This window comes from Bacillus rossius, chromosome 13 (assembly GCF_032445375.1).
Source record: "Bacillus rossius redtenbacheri isolate Brsri chromosome 13, Brsri_v3, whole genome shotgun sequence".
Lineage (NCBI taxonomy): Eukaryota > Metazoa > Arthropoda > Insecta > Phasmatodea > Bacillidae > Bacillus > Bacillus rossius.
Genome location: NC_086340.1, coordinates 29,816,940 through 29,837,048, shown reverse-complemented (window position 1 = coordinate 29,837,048; position 20,109 = coordinate 29,816,940). Strand labels below are relative to the sequence as shown.

General features: G+C 45.4%; 1 protein-coding gene across 4 annotated transcripts in view; it reads right to left on the bottom strand.

The window, feature by feature from the left end:
* Positions 1 to 20,109, bottom strand: part of LOC134538418 (multidrug resistance-associated protein 1-like) — a 190,034-nt gene that overhangs the window by 12,109 nt on the left and 157,816 nt on the right. For all 4 annotated transcript variants that reach the window (XM_063379726.1, XM_063379723.1, XM_063379724.1 and 1 more), the window contains 5 exons: positions 14,792 to 14,941; positions 14,542 to 14,700; positions 14,285 to 14,451; positions 14,095 to 14,209; positions 13,337 to 13,416 (listed from right to left, as the gene is read on the bottom strand). In XM_063379726.1, the coding sequence (XP_063235796.1) occupies positions 13,337 to 13,416; positions 14,095 to 14,209; positions 14,285 to 14,451; positions 14,542 to 14,700; positions 14,792 to 14,941 (671 nt within the window). The remainder of the gene's footprint in view (positions 1 to 13,336; positions 13,417 to 14,094; positions 14,210 to 14,284; positions 14,452 to 14,541; positions 14,701 to 14,791; positions 14,942 to 20,109) is intronic.

Genomic DNA, 20,109 nt, shown 5'->3' with positions numbered 1-20,109 from the left:
CGTGCCCCCTCCCCCTTGACTGCTGTGTTCTAGGAGTCGTGCCCCCTCCCCCTTGACTGCTGTGTTCTAGGAGTCGTGCCCCCTCCCCCTTGACTGCTGTGTTCTAGGAGTCATGCTCCCTCCCCCTTGACTGCTGTGTTCTAGGAGTCGTGCCCCCTCCCCCTAGACTGCTGTGTTCTAGGAGTCGTGCTCCCTCCCCCTTGACTGCTTTGTTCTAGGAGTCGTGCCCCCTCCCCTATGATTGCAGTGTTCTAGGAGTCATGCCCCCTCCCCCTTGACTGCTGTGTTCTAGGAGTCGTCCCCCTCCCCCTTGACTGCTGTGTTCTAGGAGTCGTGCCCCATCTCCCTTGACTGCTGTGTTCTAGGAGTCGTGCTCCCTCCCCCTTGACTGCTGTGTTCTAGGAGTCGTGCTCCCTCCCCCTAGACTGCTGTGTTCTAGGAGTCGTGCTCCCTCCCCCTAGACTGCTGTGTTCTAGGAGTCGTGCTCCCTCTCCCTAGACTGCTGTGTTCTAGGAGTCGTGCCCCCTCCCCCTTGACTGCTGTGTTCTAGGAGTTGTGCCCCCTCCCCCTTGACTGCTGTGTTCTAGGAGTCGTGCCCCCTCCCCCTTGACTGCAGTGTTCTAGGAGTCGTGCTCCCTCCCCCTTGACTGCTGTGTTCTAGGAGTCGTGCTCCCTCCCCCTTGATTGCTATGTTCTAGGAGTCGTGCCCCCTCCCCCTAGACTGCTGTGTTCTAGGAGTCGTGCTCCCTCCCCCTAGACTGCTGTGTTCTAGGAGTCGTGCTCCCTCCCCCTAGACTGCTGTGTTCTAGGAGTCGTGCCCCCTCCCCCTTGACTGCTGTGTTCTAGGAGTCGTGCCCCCTCCCCCTTGGCTGCTGTGTTCTAGGAGTCGTGCTCCCTCCCCCTTGACTGCTGTGTTCTAAGAGTCGTGCCCCCTCCCCCTTTACTGCTGTGTTCTAGGAGTCGTGCCCCATCTCCCTTGACTGCTGTGTTCTAGGAGTCGTGCCCCATCTCCCTTGACTGCTGTGTTCTAGGAGTCGTGCTCCCTCCCCCTTAACTGCTGTGTTCTAGGAGTCGTGCCCCATCTCCCTTGACTGCTGTGTTCTAGGAGTCGTGCCCCATCTCCCTTGACTGCTGTGTTCTAGGAGTCGTGCCCCATCTCCCTTGACTGCTGTGTTCTAGGAGTCGTGCTCCCTCCACCTTGACTGCTGTGTTCTAGGATTCGTGCCCCCTCCCCCTTGACTGCTGTGCTCTAGGAGTCGTGCCCCCTCCTCCTTGACTGCTGTGTTCTAGGAGTCGTGCCCCATCTCCCTTGACTGCTGTGTTCTAGGAGTCGTGCCCCCTCCCCCTAGACTGCTGTGTTCTAGGAGTCATGATCCCTCCCCCTTGACTGCTGTGTTCTAGGAGTCGTGCCCCCTCCCACTTGACTGCTGTGTTCTAGGAGTCGTGCTCCCTCCCCCTTGACTGCTGTGTTCTAGGAGTCGTGCCCCATCTCCCTTGACTGTTGTGTTCTAGGAGTCGTGCTCCCTCCACCTTGACTGCTGTGTTCTAGGAGTCGTGCCCCCTCCCCCTTGACTGCTGTGTTCTAGGAGTCGTGCTCCCTCCCCCTTGACTGCTGTTTTCTAGGAGTCGTGCCCCCTCCCCCTTGACTGCTGTGTTCTAGGAGTCATGCCCCCTCCCCCTTGACTGCTGTGTTCTAGGAGTCGTGCCCCATCTCCCTTGACTGCTGTGTTCTAGGAGTCGTGCTCCCTCCCCCTTGACTGCTGTGTTCTAGGAGTCGTGCCCCCTCCCCCTTGTCTGCTGTGTTCTAGGAGTCGTGCCCCCTCCCCCTGACTGCTGTGTTCTAGGAGTCGTGCCCCCTCCCCCTTGTCTGCTGTGTTCTAGGAGTCGTGCCCCTTCCCCCTTGACTGCTGTGTTCTAGGAGTCGTGCCCCCTCCCCCTAGACTGCTGTGTTCTAGGAGTCGTGCTCCCTCCCCCTTGACTGCTGTGTTCTAGGAGTCGTGCCCCCTCCCCCTAGACTGCTGTGTTGTAGGAGTCGTGCCCCCTCCCCCTTGACTGCTGTGTTCTAGGAGTCGTGCCCCCTCCCCCTTGACTGCTGTGTTCTAGGAGTCGTGCCCCCTCCCCCTTGACTGCTGTGTTCTAGGAGTCGTGCTCCCTCCCCCTTGACTGCTGTGTTCTAGGAGTCGTGCCCCCTTCCCCTGACTGGTGTGTTCTAGGAGTCGTGCTCCCTCCCCCTAGACTGCTGTGTTCTAGGAGTCGTGCCCCCTCCCCCTTGACTGCTGTGTTCTAGGAGTCGTGCCCCCTCCCCCTTGACTGCTGTGTTCTAGGAGTTGTGCCCCCTCCCCCTTGACTGCTGTGTTCTAGGAGTCGTGCACCCTCCCCCTTGACTTCTGTGTTCTAGGAGTCGTGCCCCCTCCCCCTAGACTGCTGTGTTCTAGGAGTCGTGCTCCCTCCCCCTAGACTGCTGTGTTCTATGAGTCGTGCTCCCTCCCCCTTGACTGCTGTGTTCTAGGAGTCGTGCCCCCTCCCCCTAGACTGCTGTGTTCTAGGAGTCGTGCTCCCTCCCCCTAGACTGCTGTGTTCTAGGAGTCGTGCTCCCTCCCCCTTGACTGCTGTGTTCTAGGAGTCGTGCCCCCTCCCTTTTGACTGCTGTGTTCTAGGAGTCGTGCTCCCTCCCCCTAGACTGCTGTGTTCTAGGAGTCGTGCTCCCTCCCCCTTGACTGCTGTGTTCTAGGAGTCGTGCTCCCTCCCCCTAGACTGCTGTGTTCTAGGAGTCGTGCCCCCTCCCCCTAGACTGCTGTGTTCTAGGAGTCGTGCCCCCTCCCCCTTGACTGCTGTGTTCTAGGAGTCGTGCCCCCTCCCCCTTGACTGCTGTGTTCTAGGAGTCGTGCCCCCTCCCCCTTGACTGCTGTGTTCTAGGAGTCGTGCCCCCTCCCCCTTGACTGCTGTGTTCTAGGAGTCGTGCTCCCTCCCCCTTGACTGCTGTTTTCTAGGAGTCGTGCCCCCTCCCCCTTGACTGCTGTGTTCTAGGAGTCATGCCCCCTCCCCCTTGACTGCTGTGTTCTAGGAGTCGTGCCCCATCTCCCACGACTGCTGTGTTCTAGGAGTCGTGCTCCCTCCCCCTTGACTGCTGTGTTCTAGGAGTCGTGCCCCCTCCCCCTAGACTGCTGTGTTCTAGGAGTCGTGCCCCGTCCCCCTTGACTGCTGTGTTCTAGGAGTCGTGCCCCCTCCCCCTTGACTGCTGTGTTCTAGGAGTCGTGCCCCCTCCCCCTTGACTGCTGAGTTCTAGAAGTCGTGCCCCCTCCCCCTAGACTGCTGTGTTCTAGGAGTCGTGCCCCCTCCCCCTTGACTGCTGTGTTCTAGGAGTCATGCTCCCTCCCCCTTGACTGCTGTGTTCTAGGAGTCGTGCCCCCTCCCCCTTGACTGCTGTGTTCTAGGAGTCGTGCCCCCTCCCCCTTGACTGCTTTGTTCTAGGATTCGTGCCCCCTCCCCCTTGATTGCTGTGTTCTAGAAGTCATGCCCCCTCCCCCTTGACTGCTGTGTTCTAGGAGTCGTGCCACCTCCCCCTTGACTGCTGTGTTCTAGGAGTCGTGCCCCCTCCCCCTTGACTGCTGTGTTCTAGGAGTCGTGCCCCCTCCCCCTTGACTGCTGTGTTCTAGGAGTGGTTCTCCCTCCCCCTTGACTGCTATGTTCTAGGAGTCGTGCCCCCTCCCCCTAGACTGCTGTGTTCTAGGAGTCGTGCTCCCTCCCCCTAGACTGCTGTGTTCTAGGAGTCGTGCTCCCTCCCCCTAGACTGCTGTGTTCTAGGAGTCGTGCCCCCTCTCCCTTGACTGCTGTGTTCTAGGAGTCGTGCCCCCTCCCCCTTGACTGCTGTGTTCTAGGAGTCGTGCCCCCCCCCCCCTTGACTGCTGTGTTCTAGGAGTCGTGCTCCCTCCCCCTTGACTGCTGTGTTCTAAGAGTCGTGCCCCCTCCCCCTTTACTGCTGTGTTCTAGGAGTCGTGCCCCATCTCCCTTGACTGCTGTGTTCTAGGAGTCGTGCCCCATCTCCCTTGACTGCTGTGTTCTAGGAGTCGTGCTCCCTCCACCTTGACTGCTGTGTTCTAGGATTCGTGCCCCCTCCCCCTTGACTGCTGTGTTCTAGGAGTCGTGCCCCCTCCTCCTTGACTGCTGTGTTCTAGGAGTCGTGCCCCATCTCCCTTGACTGCTGTGTTCTAGGAGTCGTACCCCCTCCCCCTAGACTGCTGTGTTCTAGGAGTCATGATCCCTCCCCCTTGACTGCTGTGTTCTAGGAGTCGTGCCCCCTCCCACTTGACTGCTGTGTTCTAGGAGTCGCTACCTCCCCCTTGACTGCTGTGTTCTAGGAGTCGTGCCCCATCTCCCTTGACTGCTGTGTTCTAGGAGTCGTGCTCCCTCCACCTTGACTGCTGTGTTCTAGGAGTCGTGCCCCCTCCCCCTTGACTGCTGTGTTCTAGGAGTCGTGCTCCCTCCCCCTTGACTGCTGTTTTCTAGGAGTCGTGCCCCCTCCCCCTTGACTGCTGTGTTCTAGGAGTCATGCCCCCTCCCCCTTGACTGCTGTGTTCTAGGAGTCGTGCCCCATCTCCCTTGACTGCTGTGTTCTAGGAGTCGTGCTCCCTCCCCCTTGACTGCTGTGTTCTAGGAGTCGTGCTCCCTCCCCCTAGACTGCTGTGTTCTAGGAGTCATGCCCCCTCCCCCTTGACTGCTGTGTTCTAGGAGTCGTGCCCCCTCCCCCTTGTCTTCTGTGTTCTAGGAGTCGTGCCCCCTCCCCCTGACTGCTGTGTTCTAGGAGTCGTGCTCCCTCCCCCTAGACTGCTGTGTTCTAGGAGTCGTGCCCCCTCCCCCTTGACTGCTGTGTTCTAGGAGTCCTGCCTCCTCCCCCTTGACTGCTGTGTTCTAGGAGTCGTGCCCCCTACCCCTGACTGCTGTGTTCTAGGAGTCGTGCTCCCTCCCCCTACACTGCTGTGTTCTAGGAGTCGTGCTCCCTCCCCCTTGACTGCTGTGTTCTAGGAGTCGTGCCCCCTCCCCCTAGACTGCTGTGTTCTAGGAGTCGTGCCCCCTCCCCCTTGACTGCTGTGTTCTAGGAGTCGTGCCCCCTCCCCCTTGACTGCTGTGTTCTAGGAGTCGTGCCCCCTCCCCCTTGACTGCTGTGTTCTAGGAGTCGTGCTCCCTCCACCTTGACTGCTGTGTTCTAGGAGTCGTGCCCCCTCCCCCCTGACTGCTGTGTTCTAGGAGTCGTGCTCCCTCCCCCTTGACTGCTGTTTTCTAGGAGTCGTGCCCCCTCCCCCTTGACTGCTGTGTTCTAGGAGTCGTGCCCCCTCCCCCTTGACTGCTGTGTTCTAGGAGTCGTGCCCCATCTCCCTTGACTGCTGTGTTCTAGGAGTCGTGCTCCCTCCCCCTTGACTGCTGTGTTCTAGGAGTCGTGCTCCCTCCCCCTAGACTGCTGTGTTCTAGGAGTCGTGCCCCCTCCCCCTTGACTGCTGTGTTCTAGGATTCGTGCCCCCTCCCCCTTGTCTGCTGTGTTCTAGGAGTCGTGCCCCCTCCCCCTGACTGCTGTGTTCTAGGAGTCGTGCTCCCTCCCCCTAGACTGCTGTGTTCTAGGAGTCGTGCCCCCTCCCCCTTGACTGCTGTGTTCTAGGAGTCGTGCCCCTTCCCCCTTGACTGCTGTGTTCTAGGAGTCGTGCCCCCTCCCCCTGACTGCTGTGTTCTAGGAGTCGTGCTCCCTCCCCCTAGACTGCTGTGTTCTAGGAGTCGTGCTCCCTCCCCCTTGACTGCTGTGTTCTAGGAGTCGTGCCCCCTTCCCCTAGACTGCTGTGTTCTAGGAGTCGTGTCCCCTCCTCCTTGACTGCTGTGTTCTAGGAGTCGTGCCCCCTCCCCCTTGACTGCTGTGTTCTAGGAGTCGTGCCCCCTCCCCCTTGACTGCTGTGTTCTAGGAGTCGTGCCCCCTCCCCCTTGACTGCTGTGTTCTAGGAGTCGTGCTCCCTCCCCCTTGACTGCTGTGTTCTAGGAGTTGTGCCCCCTCCCCCTGACTGGTGTGTTCTAGGAGTCGTGCTCCCTCCCCCTAGACTGCTGTGTTCTAGGAGTCGTGCCCCCTCCCCCTTGACTTCTGTGTTCTAGGAGTCGTGCCCCCTCCCCCTTGACTGCTGTGTTCTAGGAGTTGTGCCCCCTCCCCCTTGACTGCTGTGTTCTAGGAGTTGTGCCCCCTCCCCCTGACTGGTGTGTTCTAGGAGTCGTGCTCCCTCCCCCTAGACTGCTGTGTTCTAGGAGTCGTGCTCCCTCCCCCTAGACTGCTGTGTTCTATGAGTCGTGCTCCCTCCCCCTTGACTGCTGTGTTCTAGGAGTCGTGCCCCCTCCCCCTAGACTGCTGTGTTCTAGGAGTCGTGCTCCCTCCCCCTAGACTGCTGTGTTCTAGGAGTCGTGCTCCCTCCCCCTTGACTGCTGTGTTCTAGGAGTCGTGCCCCCTCCATTTTGACTGCTGTGTTCTAGGAGTCGTGCTCCCTCCCCCTAGACTGCTGTGTTCTAGGAGTCGTGCTCCCTCCCCCTTGACTGCTGTGTTCTAGGAGTCGTGCTCCCTCCCCCTAGACTGCTGTGTTCTAGGAGTCGTGCCCCCTCCCCCTTGACTGCTGTGTTCTAGGAGTCGTGCCCCCTGCCCCTATTCTGCTGTGTTCTAGGATTCGTGCCCCCTCCCCCTGACTGCTGTGTTCTAGGAGTCGTGCTCCCTCCCCCTAGACTGCTGTGTTCTAGGAGTCGTGCCCCCTCCCCCTTGACTGCTGTGTTCTAGGAGTCGTGCCCCCTCCCCCTTGACTGCTGTGTTCTAGGAGTCATGCCCCCTCCCCCTGACTGCTGTGTTCTAGGAGTCGTGCTCCCTCCCCCTAGACTGCTGTGTTCTAGGAGTCGTGCTCCCTCCCCCTTGACTGCTGTGTTCTAGGAGTCGTGCCCCCTCCCCCTAGACTGCTGTGTTCTAGGAGTCGTGCCCCCTCCCCCTTTGACTGCTGTGTTCTAGGAGTCGTGCCCCCTCCCCCTTGACTGCTGTGTTCTAGGAGTCGTGCCCCCTCCCCCTTGACTGCTGTGTTCTAGGAGTCGTGCCCCCTCCCCCTTGACTGCTGTGTTCTAGGAGTCGTGCCCCCTCCCCCTGACTGCTGTGTTCTAGGAGTCGTGCTCCCTCCCCCTTGACTGCTGTGTTCTAGGAGTCGTGCCCCCTCCCCCTTGACTGCTGTGTTCTAGGAGTCGTGCCCCCTCCCCCTTGACTGCTGTGTTCAAGGAGTCGTGCTCCCTCCCCCTTTACTGCTGTGTACTAGGAGTCGTGCCCCCTACCCCTAGACTGCTGTGTTCTAGGAGTCGTGCTCCCTCCCCCTAGACTGCTGTGTTCTAGGAGTCGTGCCCCCTCCCCCTTGACTGCTGTGATCTACCACTCTGTAACACAGATACTCTCGCAGATTCCCAAGTGACAACTTAATACGAGGCTACATAGCTGCATACACCACGCAGTGACCTCACCGGTCAATCACAACACAGCACTCACAAGGACACAAAAGAATACAAATTTCGTAATGCTTGCAATGAGGCTTTTCCTGCAAAAAATATAACATGATAAATCACAGAGTATTTCCAGGTCGGATGATGAAACAAATAGTTATTTTCCCTGTCTCTCCTAGAAAAGGGCATCTGCTGATTTTCCCATCATAAGAAAACTTACAGACTGCACCATAACACAAAAATAAGTCTAAAATATTGGCACTCTCTCTCATCATTTCTTATACCAACACCATACATAATGTCCCAGAAACATGATTAGATCTTCCAATTAAATCCAAACGTGAAATACTGGCATGAAAACCATATCTAAAATTAATAAAATACTGAAAATTACAAATACATAAACATTAACCTTGCTAATAAAGTAAGAACCAAAAAAAAACATAGTTTAACAGCTGTTTGAATTAAATAATTAAACACAAAAATTACTGGCAATAATATTAAGAATGATAAAATACAAACTAGGTCACAACGACTTTGGACCATATATTCCGCTGATATTCTTTTACTGTAAAATATAATGGCCAAAAATAAAAACTCTCTGCAAAGCTGGGGAGAGCATGGGTCTGCAACACTACAAGATGTATTACACATTCATGATACATAGACTGAGCACAACATCCAAGTATAAACTAGCTGCAGACATCATACCTTTATCATTCAGTGAAAAAGTTTCAGTTAAAAAGTACTCACATCCACAACACATGAGAAATAATGGTCCATTTACCATTGCTGCCTGCACTAAGTCACAGGGAGTGGTTACTTTACACTTGGTCATTTCCCATTAGACTCAGATGGGTAACGAATGGGACTGCTAAGTAGAGGAATAGTAACAATTCTGCCCTTAAGGTGCCAACCTAATCAGGGGTAAATGTATGCTAGTAAGGCGGGATGATAAGAGCGAATCTAGCTGGTGCTTCTAGCGTTGTTTTTCCTCTAGGTGCAAAGCTGTAGACTGGTGCAAAGTCTTCACGTCGTACATAGGGCAACTATGAGATTTGAATGGTAACAGTTGACGTCGACCGGGGCTATGCCCCCCTAAGCCCGATGTGCCTCATGCCGTTGCCACCCCTCTCCTCCCACCACCACCCTCTATTTCAAACCTCCCGCCCCGTGCGTGTGCGTGCGTGCGTGTGTGTGTGTGTGTGCGCGCGCGTGCGTGCGTGCGTGCGCGTGCGTGCGCGTGTGTGAGGCTGCCGACAAGAGGCAAGAGTAGAGTCTGTGCCACGACCCCTTTTGTTTTCTTATTTAATCTTAATGTTTACGTAATTGCTACATGTCTTTCTTTAAGTAATATTCCCCAATAATTATGTTTGCAGTGCTAGTTGGTAAGGACAGCACAGCGCCCCACGCTTCAGGCAATGGAACTACCTGCAACCCAGTTTGAACCATAGTCCTAATTAAAATAATTAATACATAACATAAATAAGGAAACCTTGGTATAATTTTATTATAGAATTTTTAGTGTGTTTGTTTTAGTTAAATATGTAGTAATGAATAACAGGAGAGACTAACGGTAAATCCAGCGCTTTCCGGCCACCATGCTGCCCTGGCCTCTTGAGTCGCTTCCGTTCGCCACCCGGGGTAGGATGCTTGGTGAGCACCTCGCAACTTCTCAATTTTACATTCAACTGATCTCTTAACATCCCACGGACTTTTTATAATTTCTAAAACCTTTTTGTATCTGCGAGGCCTACTCCGGGTGGCCGACACGTTTTAATAAATAATTAAGTTCATTTCGAACGTTTAAACACGAACCGCGTCTTAAGACTCACGAGGCCAGGCCACGAGGTGACCTGGTCAGCCTGTAAACCGATTCTTTCCCGTTGATGGCGTTATTAACAGTTTTAATGTGGTAATGTAGATGTAGCGCGACTTGAGACGTGTTTGTAACGTTACTGGAATAAAAGGAGTGCGTCGAGCCTGTGAGTATTAAGTCGAGTGACCACGTGTTCCTGCTCCTGAACCACGAGGCGTGTGGGACGCCTCAAGAGCCCACTGGTGCGATATCGTTTGCTAAGGGAACCGGGCCTAGCCCTACATGAGTCACGTCACACCCTGAAGGGAGTCTCCGCCGGGTCCACGTGCCCATATCACATGGTGGCGTCCACTCCGACATTTCATTTGTTTCATTCCCTTTAGTCCCTAGTATGACACAGTAACATTATATGGCAGAGAAATGGAAGCGAAAGGTGCAATGAAAGTTGCTTGAGTGGTCAAGAATCTATATAGTAAATGATTATGCAATACTTTCTTCTGCTATTATTTCTTAACCTAGTTGAAAAACATTTGTTTGACTGATACCGCTGCTTGAGCCATACCAGACTATAGTCGCCGCACGGTAAGTTCGTACTTTTGGGAAGAACTGTTGAAAAATGGAACTAAGAATATTTGGTTTACTATTGTGCAATTTGTTTGACAAATAAATAAACAAAATAGGACGACATAATTTATCAAGCTATTACGTTTCCGTATGTGTGTATGAATACTGAAATAATTTGTATTTGTTAATTTTATATGTAAGTTTTTAAACACGCGTGGCAACGATATTTATCGGTATGTTGGCTACACACTTGAAGAAATAGTTCCTTAGTATGTAATTTTGAACAGCTGAAATAACGATAAATATTGCTGAAAATGTTTCACATATGTTTACTTCCAGATCCTGGAGTAATATTGTTTAATATATACGAAAGTTAAGTTATTTTGTTTACAGATGACGTTGCAAGCTGTTGCGGATGAATCACCTACGTAACTGTGTGTCGGCCCGAGCCATGTTGAACGCTTGTTTTTGTTTGCTCAAAACGACTTCTGATTTTCCGAAAACATCCAGTGTATTTGTGTACTAATTAATTTTCTAATTTTAAAGGGTTGTCTTAATTGTTGCTTGTAGTGAACTATTGCTTTTACAGTGTAACTTTGTGTTAGTTATTACGGTTTGTTAGGTTATTAAAATGAATGTAAAGAAGGAGGCACGATATTATCGACGTGGCACGAAGAGTTACGATGTTAATAAATACAGGTCAACTGAAACAGGGTGATGTCGCAGAAATGACAGTATTTCTTCTAGATCTGGGCGTCACGACCGTGAAAAAGTGAGTGACTAATTAACACGTTATGAAAGTATGTGCGTGAAAACTTTCCGTTAGGTTGGGGCGTGTTTGTAAAATAGTGTAAAAGTACCTTCCTCGCAGCTTTCTTGTTTTGAATGTCGGGCAAATTACAAACAGACACGTTCTTATATTTTCGTTTATATATTAGGTAATGTCCCACAAGAAAAACATATTAAATGTAAGGGCATGTACACAGATACTAACCTAACATAACCTATCCTCAACCAACATAATGTAACCTAACCCAACCCAAATGAGGTTTATTTACATGAAATTAGGTTTGGTAAATTTTGGTTAGGTTAGGAAACATAATTGTCAATAATTAGAATGCATTTTAAAAAACTTAAGTAGAAATTCAACTCTACGTAGGTTGTTGTCATGACTTTGTGTTAACACCTGTAACCATAAAAAAATACAGCATTTAAATATATGCTCAGGGTAAATGTGCTAATGTATGCTTTTTAATTACAGGTGTTCTGGATAACGTGTTTAGTGATTTGTAATTCCTCTGCTGTGTTTATATGTGATTCTTAAACATTAGTTTCATTACAGGATATAACATAATATTGATGGTAGTGATAATTTATTGCTCAGTTTCGATTTATTTAATATATTTATTTTATTACAGATTCTTAAGTTAAGTTTTTTATGGCAACAATTTCTTTTCTGCATTGTACATACTTAAGTGATATAGTTTTTATATGAGACAAACCACATATACATAAAAATACACACTTACAGAAATGTTTAATGTATAACTTAGAATTTGAATTTAAAATTTATTCTGCTTGATAGAAAATAATGCCTCTAATTACAAAACACATGTTGGTTAGCCATAACCTTTAACCGATACTTGACTCGGTTCGTAGTGCCAGAACAGTGTTACTAACTTGGGTAAATATGTAGTTGGGCGGTATTTGCGAAAAAAAATGTTAAAAATCCGAAAATACTTTTATTTTATGCTCTTCAACGTCCTCTTTTCATTAAAAGCGGCGGAGATAAGAAATTCCAAATACTTTAGGAGATATAGAATTTTTTAATTTTGCAATACAAGACCTGTGGAACCATTCGAGCGACGCCATTTTTGTTATTTTGCTGTGTGTTCGTGAATACGCGAATCGTCAATGCGTAATTAATAAAATGGTTGATTAGGTCAGGTCAGTTACATTACTAATACTTTCAAACTAAGCCGACATTAAAAATAATGTGAATTAATTTTAATTATTCTTTAGTTTTAAATTATTTATAATGTAACTGACCTTACATAACAAACTCGTAACAAAGGATGCACAGTAATAACTCACGTATTTTTTTGTTACTTATTACTTGCGCAACAATATCAAAATAACAAATAAGACTTTAAAATTAGAAACGTTAAAAACTCACCTAAGTTGGAGGCGGTAATTAAACACCGTTTTAAACAATAAATGAACTAAATAATCACGTATTGGTTCGTTTGAATTCTGGCCTATCACGAACAATCACGTGACATCATTATCCAATAAAAAAAAGTAGATACTCGTACGTAAACAAGAAACAATGATAATCGCCACATTAATGCACTGGTATTGTGATGAAATTTAAAAATTCGATATCTTCTAAAGTATTTGGAATTTCTTACCTCCGCCGCTTTTAATGAAAAGAGGAAGTTGAAGAGCATACAATAAAGGTATTTTCGGAATTTTAACATTTTTTTTCGCAAATACCGCCCAACTACATATTTACCCTAACTTGTTATTTTCTATTCACAAATGACCTCTCGATGTAATGGCAGTGATGTGCCTGGCACTCACGGCTTTAGGAAACTAACAGTTTACATAGCTACCTCATACTGAATAATTTCTTAAAGTTAAATTCTTCATAAATGATACTGACATAATTTTCATGCTTTCAACCATAGCACTTTGTGATATAGTAATCTCGAAGCAGCAAAATTTCTGTTGTAAAACTTAACATCAATTTTTATAGATATTATGTGAAGACACAGCACCACGCTGGGTTTAAACTCTAAACTATAAAAATTTGCTTAGATTTTTTTTATATATAATATTTGAATTATTAAACATGGTGTTATGACATTTTCTACTGACATTTAACCAATTATAAAAATTGCAGTGTAATTTTATTATCCATTAATTGCATCCCTATTTGACAGTTACCCAACCAAAACATTGCCATGTGGTAGTCACATGGTTTTCCACATGGCAATGTTATTGTTGATATTTGGCAGAAGGATACATAGTCACCTTGAAAATAGATCCCAGCTTGAAGCAGGGCTTCCTAAAAGTATGAACTTATCGTGCGGCGACTATACTTGTTGCCGCCCTGTTTCCACCAATGCTGACGGGGCAGGTCAAAAATAGTATGGACAGAGATGGCACAGTGGCAAGACTATGGTTTAACATCGATGGTTTAAAAACAGATCTGATCACCCTTTCACGTCCCAATCACTTCCCGAAATCACACCACACAATATTTGGATAGTTCCATGAGTACACACTATGCAATCCCAAATATCTGCTACCCAAATAATCATATCATGTCGAGCACAGTAATCGTGATAGAAGCAAACATTTTTTAAAGTAGCCATCAACAAACAAAAGCTAGCAATTACATTTTACAAAACATAACAAAGAAATTATTTAGCTGTTCTAAGTTAAAATAAGGATGCTTACCTGTCAGAATCCATAATGGTATTTAGTCTGTGTGCAATAGTAAGCACGGTGCAATCCTTGAACTCCGTCCTTATTGTCCGCTGTAAATGACAAGCAAAACTGTTATTATAAATATTACGAGAATAAATTACCTAATTAGCAGCAATGTAATGACACATGCAGCTGAATAAAAACTATTTTAGTAAAATTTATGATTATGAAAAATAAAAATAACTTGAATTTATAAACAGAATACAAATTTTAATATATTAAAAGTTTTACAAAATGAACCACTGTAACTCTTTATAACAAAAGCCTTCTTAAGTTATAAACACTATTTGCTAACTCCCAGTCAAAACTGTATCCAGCACAAGACATTTTTTATCTACATAAAGAACTCCTATACAGCTAATACATAAAAATTCAGTCCCTGTAGTTTTGCTAGAAATTTTACTCTGTATTGTAATTTTCAGTGTGAAAAAAAAAAAAAACCAACTTTTTAGATTTTACTGTAAAAACATGGTTCTAATCATTTAACTGAGTCTTTCCCTACCCACACATTATACAAAATATAAGCTTAAATAAATTAAGTGTAGAGGTCATATTAGCAGACATAGTTGAGTGGCATGTAAACATGTTTTTTGAACAAATCAATACCTTACGTATTATTATAAATGTTCAGTGAAAATTTAAATTGTAAAATAAAAACGACTGGAGGGAAACTATGCAAAGATTCTAAAAGAATCAAAAATATAAATACTGAAGTTTTCAAGCGGTACCTGAATGAGGTCGTCAGTCTCCAGATCGACCGCGGCCGTCGCCTCGTCCAACACCAGCACCTTGGTCTTCCTGAGCAGTGCCCGTGCCAGGCATATCAGCTGCCTCTGCCCCACGCTGCGCACACAGCACGTCAACAACAAGCCCCCCTCGCACGGCACACGCACCAGCGACAAGCACGCCACGACTCACCTCAGGTTCTCCCCTCCCTCAGACACCTCGTGGCCCAGCCCTGCCTGCAGGCCCTTCACGAACGCTCGGAGGTGGGCATGCTCCAGAGCTGTCCACACGTCCTCGTCCGACAGCTTCTCGAAGGGGTCCAGGTTCTGGCGCAGGGTTCCCGAGAACAGCACGGGGTCCTGCGGCCCACGCCGGTCTCACGCACTTGGCCGCTGCTTCTTGCCACACACTGCCACTAGCCCTACGGTCCCGGGGGACACGGCCGATACCTGAGGAATGATGGTGAGGCGCGAGCGAAGCGTGTGCAGACCCAGCTGCGAGATGTCCACTCCATCGATGAGGATCCTGCCCTCTGCGGCCTCGATGATGCGGAACAGTCCCAGCGTGAGCGACGACTTGCCCGCCCCGGTTCTTCCCACGATGCCCACCTGGGCACGGCGCAAGGCCGAACATTCACGCTGACCGCGTGTCGGAGACAAACAGGCACCCGCTGTGACGACACTGGAGCGCCTTACTTACCTTCTCTCCTCCGCGGACGGTGAAAGTGATTCCTTTGAGCACCAAGTCCAGACCTTCTCGGTAGCGAACCTTGTAGTCCTTGAACTCCACTCTGCCATCCGACGGCCACTTATCGGGCACGGTGATGGCTGGGTTTTCCCAAGGTGCTTCCTAAACAAAGGCAAAAAAGAAATAGCTACTTTAATACAGTCTAATATACAGTAAAACCGTGTTACGACCTCTTGTGGTTTCCAAGAATAAGGTCATTATAAAGGGAGGAGGGGAAAGCGTGCTAAGGAATATTTTGGACCGACTGACCCATCCTGGACCCCTGTACGTTAAAATGTGCCATTTTTCTCACCAAGTCTGTGTTCAGTCTTCTCTACTACCAAACTTTTATTTTTTTTTAATTATATATTATCTTGTTTTAACAGCAAAAATCTTTAAAATAATGAAATATCCACAATAAAAGCATATTAGTCAACAACCATCACCAAAACTGGCATAAACACAGCGTAAGGCTTGGTTTAACTTATCTTTTAATATGGCACTCAGTTCATTTGAATGATTTTATACAGAAATGAAAGGAAATGTCATGAAATTATTAATTTATGAAGCATGGCATGTTTCGCACAAGTTGTTCAGTGTGTGCCGTGTTTGGGTAAAAGAGAGTAACTGTTTTTCTTTGTGCTGTGTGTCAACGCACAGGAAAAAATCTTTGTGTCTATGCTATCAAGATAAGTATCACCAGTTGGAAGCCTAGGGGAGTGGGGGTGTGCATGCATCCGGATAGTCGCTGTATACATATGCTCGAAAAACCTGTTATAGCATGTCCGGATAACAGAGTCCTTATGTCTTACATTTATAGCCTGATATTTTCTACCTGAGCAATACAAGTTCCTTCGCCACATTTTGAATAAAACTAGCACCGTGTTGTGCACTCAGTGGCAGATACAGGAATTTTTTTCGGGGGAGACCTTTATCCTTGGTGTGTGTGCTATTCAACAAATACGTACAAAGCATTTATATTAGTTGGCTGACCATTCTAATATATTTTCAAATCAGTTCTAAGTAAAATTAAGTAAGCCATTAATAGAGTTATCAGGCCTAACAAACACCATGTTAAATAGGTCTATTACTGTAATAGTTTTCTCATAATTGAGGTTTTTGAATGTGGTGGAAAATAAAAATGCTTCATATTAGGTAATTACCCTAAAAAAATTCTTAAAAATTTTGGGATTTTTTTCTGCTTGACAGAATAAAAAAATTTTTTGCGATCCTGAAATATTTCCTGATATTCAGTTTCACGCACAGCCCTCCTTTCTAATCATTTCACATGAACCAGAAATCAGTATCGTATTTTATCGCATAATATTTTGCACATTCTATACTAAAATCAAGTATAAAAAGTATGGGTGTGCGAAAAAAAAAATTTTTTGTTGAGTTAAATTTATTCATAAAACTAAAACATGTTGCATGGAAAGTACGTTTAATTAAAAAGTAGAGTATAAAAAGCAAGCCAAACAATTAAAATTAATAAGGCATGCAACAGAAACATATTTTGTCCAACTTTAAATAGAAAAACGAAAACCTTGACCCGAATGTGAGCAGGAACTAACTCCTAATTATTGTCGTAGTACACACTAACAAACAAAGAGTGGGCTATCTAATGTAGTTTACTCGGCACCAGACAGAGCATACGCATTCCATTCAATAGGCAAGCTATCAATATCAATATTCGACTACAAGTGTGCACTCTATACGGGCATCAACGTTACCAAACATGAATTATGCGAACTAGCGCTGGCTACATTTTTATAAGCGATACACAGCGGTGATGAAGACGAACAGATAAAGGTTATAACATTTGAAAACATCTTTAAAAGAAAATTTACACATCAGAAAACTTTGTATTTCTCTTAATTAAATAATTAAGTGGTACTCTCCAAAGGAAAAAAAATAGATTTCAACTTTAAAATACATCATTTTGTAAGGGAAAAGATGTTTACTGGCAACGACTCACATGGAAAAAATTATGTACACCTTATTGAGAAAATGGGTGATCGAAAAATTAGATCATATTGGATGGGAAATTTTATTGTGCAGCTACATCTTAAATACGTATTGTTATTAATGTATTTTCCCATTATAACTACCAAACTGCCTCACAGCAACTTGAAAACTGATTGCTGTTGTACGATGCTTTATATCATCCTGTCATGTTTACTACCTACAAAAAGTGCTCAGACTCTAACAGTGGGACCAAAAACATCACGTGACATTTGTGCGAGAATGTTTTCTTCCAAATTTTGACACCCTAAAATAACAGTGCATGGATTATGCGATAAAACACAGTATATCATATAAAGTGCCGGTCGTCAACGAATGTTCACAAAATCAAACCAAAAATGTTACTGAAATGAAGTAAAAATAAATGTGTAGACAGTAGGCCTGTGCAAACATCAGTCTCTTAGTTCAAATTGAATATAAATATCAAATTATTCACAAATACAAATATTGAATTTGAATAGTAAAAATAAAAATTAGAATTCCACAAAAAATATTTTTCCACAACATGTAACAACTTAAGGAAAATTAGACAAACAATACTAAAGTGAAAGGTTGGTTAGGTTCTGTAAGCTACAATAATTATATGGAAAATGTTTGTTAAAATATTTAAACTATAAAATAAAAATATATATTTTTTTATTATGCAACTAAACTAACCTAACCAACCGACTTTTTGTTTCATTTCCTAATCACTAGGGACAGGAAAATATGGTTTTATATTTTTGTTAATTTCGTTTTAAAAACTAAGGATTTCGGTGTTTTGTGGTTTTATAAAAAAAAAAAGCCCATACATGATTAGGTTACTCGCAAAAAAGCCTTTAAAACTTAAATATTTCCCATCATTAATTTCTGCAGTCAATTAAATTCAAAAACAATCTATTTTTCAATAAAATACCTTTATGCATTAAGCATAAACTACAATAATTATTATTGACGATATCGATAACCTCTAAAATGAACAAAATAATATACATTAATTAAAATCTTAGAACTCCTATATGATCCCTATAATTGTTCTGCACTTCACTCATTGAGTCATTGACCATTAATTAAAACTAACCATTGTCAAGATTTCTGCATTTGCTGGCAGAAGATTGCGGTGTCTGTCGCTCACTACAAGTGAGTATTGGGAGAATGATCTCTCACTGTCCACATTACTGGTAGGCAACCATATTGCCTTCAAACATCCTGAAGCAAAATCACTATGGTCAGCCTTCAATGAGCACAGCAGATTCACCATGTCTACTTTAGAACATTCTGGCCTCCCTAGATCTTCTACGATTGTGTTTCTCATGGCAAGAAAACCTTCTAAAAAGGTTTGCAGGGCAAGTTGTTTGATAAAAGGTATGTTGTTCATATCCTTCTGAAGCTGTTTGTTATCTGGGATTCGTTTTAAAATGTTTCTGAGATTAAGCAGAACACTCATGCTCAAAAACAATTTTGCAGCAGAATCATTTTTCCTCAAATCTTGAAGTTTGGAATGTGCCTTCACTGCTGCTGCTTTAAGTGATGACAGTTCCTCAGCTTTCTTAACTGCAGACAACTGCTCAAGCAAAACCATACAAGGGCTGAACTGCTCGATTTTTCCAGTGCTTAGCAACTGTAGTTTTGTCTCTATTTCATTTAGTTTACAGCACAGGATGTGTGCTGTTGCATAAGAAGAACCTTCAAGAAAAGTTATTAGCTCTTCAATTGGCTTGCAGTATTCTGAAACAAATTTAGCCTCAACTTTGATTTGTATCAGTTCTGCAGAGCTCCTCTCCTTTAGCCAAGTAATACTACTGTTGTCATAGTATGATATTTTACCAGATGATGCAAAGAACTCAATGATGTCAAATAGCTGCAAATGTAAACTACTGAACGGAACCACAAATTCCACCTCGTTAAAACTGGCTCAGAGAACACCTTTACTTTTCCACTGGACATTCCATACTTTTCTGATATGTAGGATAAGTAGTGGTGTTTCCTTTTCCTGCTGTTCAAAAATGCCTTCTTGATCTTTGCCACTGTTATGTTTAACAGAGTTATTGAAGTCTGCCAAGTGTTGCCCACTAAGTGCATCTTGTGGGTCCAGCATTGCAAATGAACTGCATGTTCCAGTAGACCAGACAGATTATTGAAACATTTTGTCATATAAGGAGCAGAATCACTCACTATGGCCTTAACTGAATCAAATTCAATTCCATACTTTGCTAGAGTATCCAAAATTTCTTTTGAACATGTTGCATAGTTTGCAGCATCAAGTACAGTGGAAGCAACTAGCTTTGTGGTCTGGTTACTGGCTGGTTCCAATTTCTTAAAGAGAATTTTGAAAACACATCTTCCACCTTTGTCAGTTGTTTCATCATAAAGGACACAAATATCTTTACCTTCAAACTCTTTCTTAATGTCATTTTCAATTTTATCGCCTAATTTGGGGATATATTTTCTACGAAGGGAACTGGCGGAAGGAATATCCCCACCTCCCTGAACATTTTTGTTTATCCAGTCACGGAATTTACTGTCATCTAACTTTTCAAGTAGTATGTTCGCCGAAATAAATGCTTCTGTGGTTTCCAAAATGAAATTTTCCCTGTCATCTTTCATCTTCTTTCCAACTATAGCTACCTCTTCCAGTGTTGCAAGGCGTTTGTTGCTGGTACCGGGACTACCTAACCTTACTTTAATGTGATGTTTGCCTTGCACATGTTTGACAACAGTGTCACGTCTTTCATGGTCCACTCTACAATTACACCATTTGCAAAACAAAATTTTGTTTGAGGTATACAACCCTTCAGATTTGAACTCTACTGCACGCGACTCGGGGGTGGCTTTAATTTTTGGCATCGCGGTAAAGAAAAAACACACTCAATATTACCTCATGCTGCACAACGATCCAGGAAACAAAACAATGATACAACCTCCACAATATAACACAACACACTATAAGCACCAAAAATAATTGTTTATGAACGTAAACACGAATTTGGCGTATCGATTTTATTCCGTGTAGTAAATAGTGGATTGATCACTAAATCGATATATTGAAAAGTGTTACAACTGCGCAAATGTATGGTTAATATTCCAATATCCGTGTCTTTTGGAATCAAACGTTCCACTGCGATTTAAAAATTTTAATTAATTTTATTTCACTAATTCAATCTCGTTATTTACGTAACGTTTTTGGTAGTTTAGAACGCTTTCTCACTGGAGCATTGCTAGCAACACAATTGTCAAGCAGTCTGGCTATATACCGCTTCGCTGGCCATAATCTTGACTGAAGCCATGAT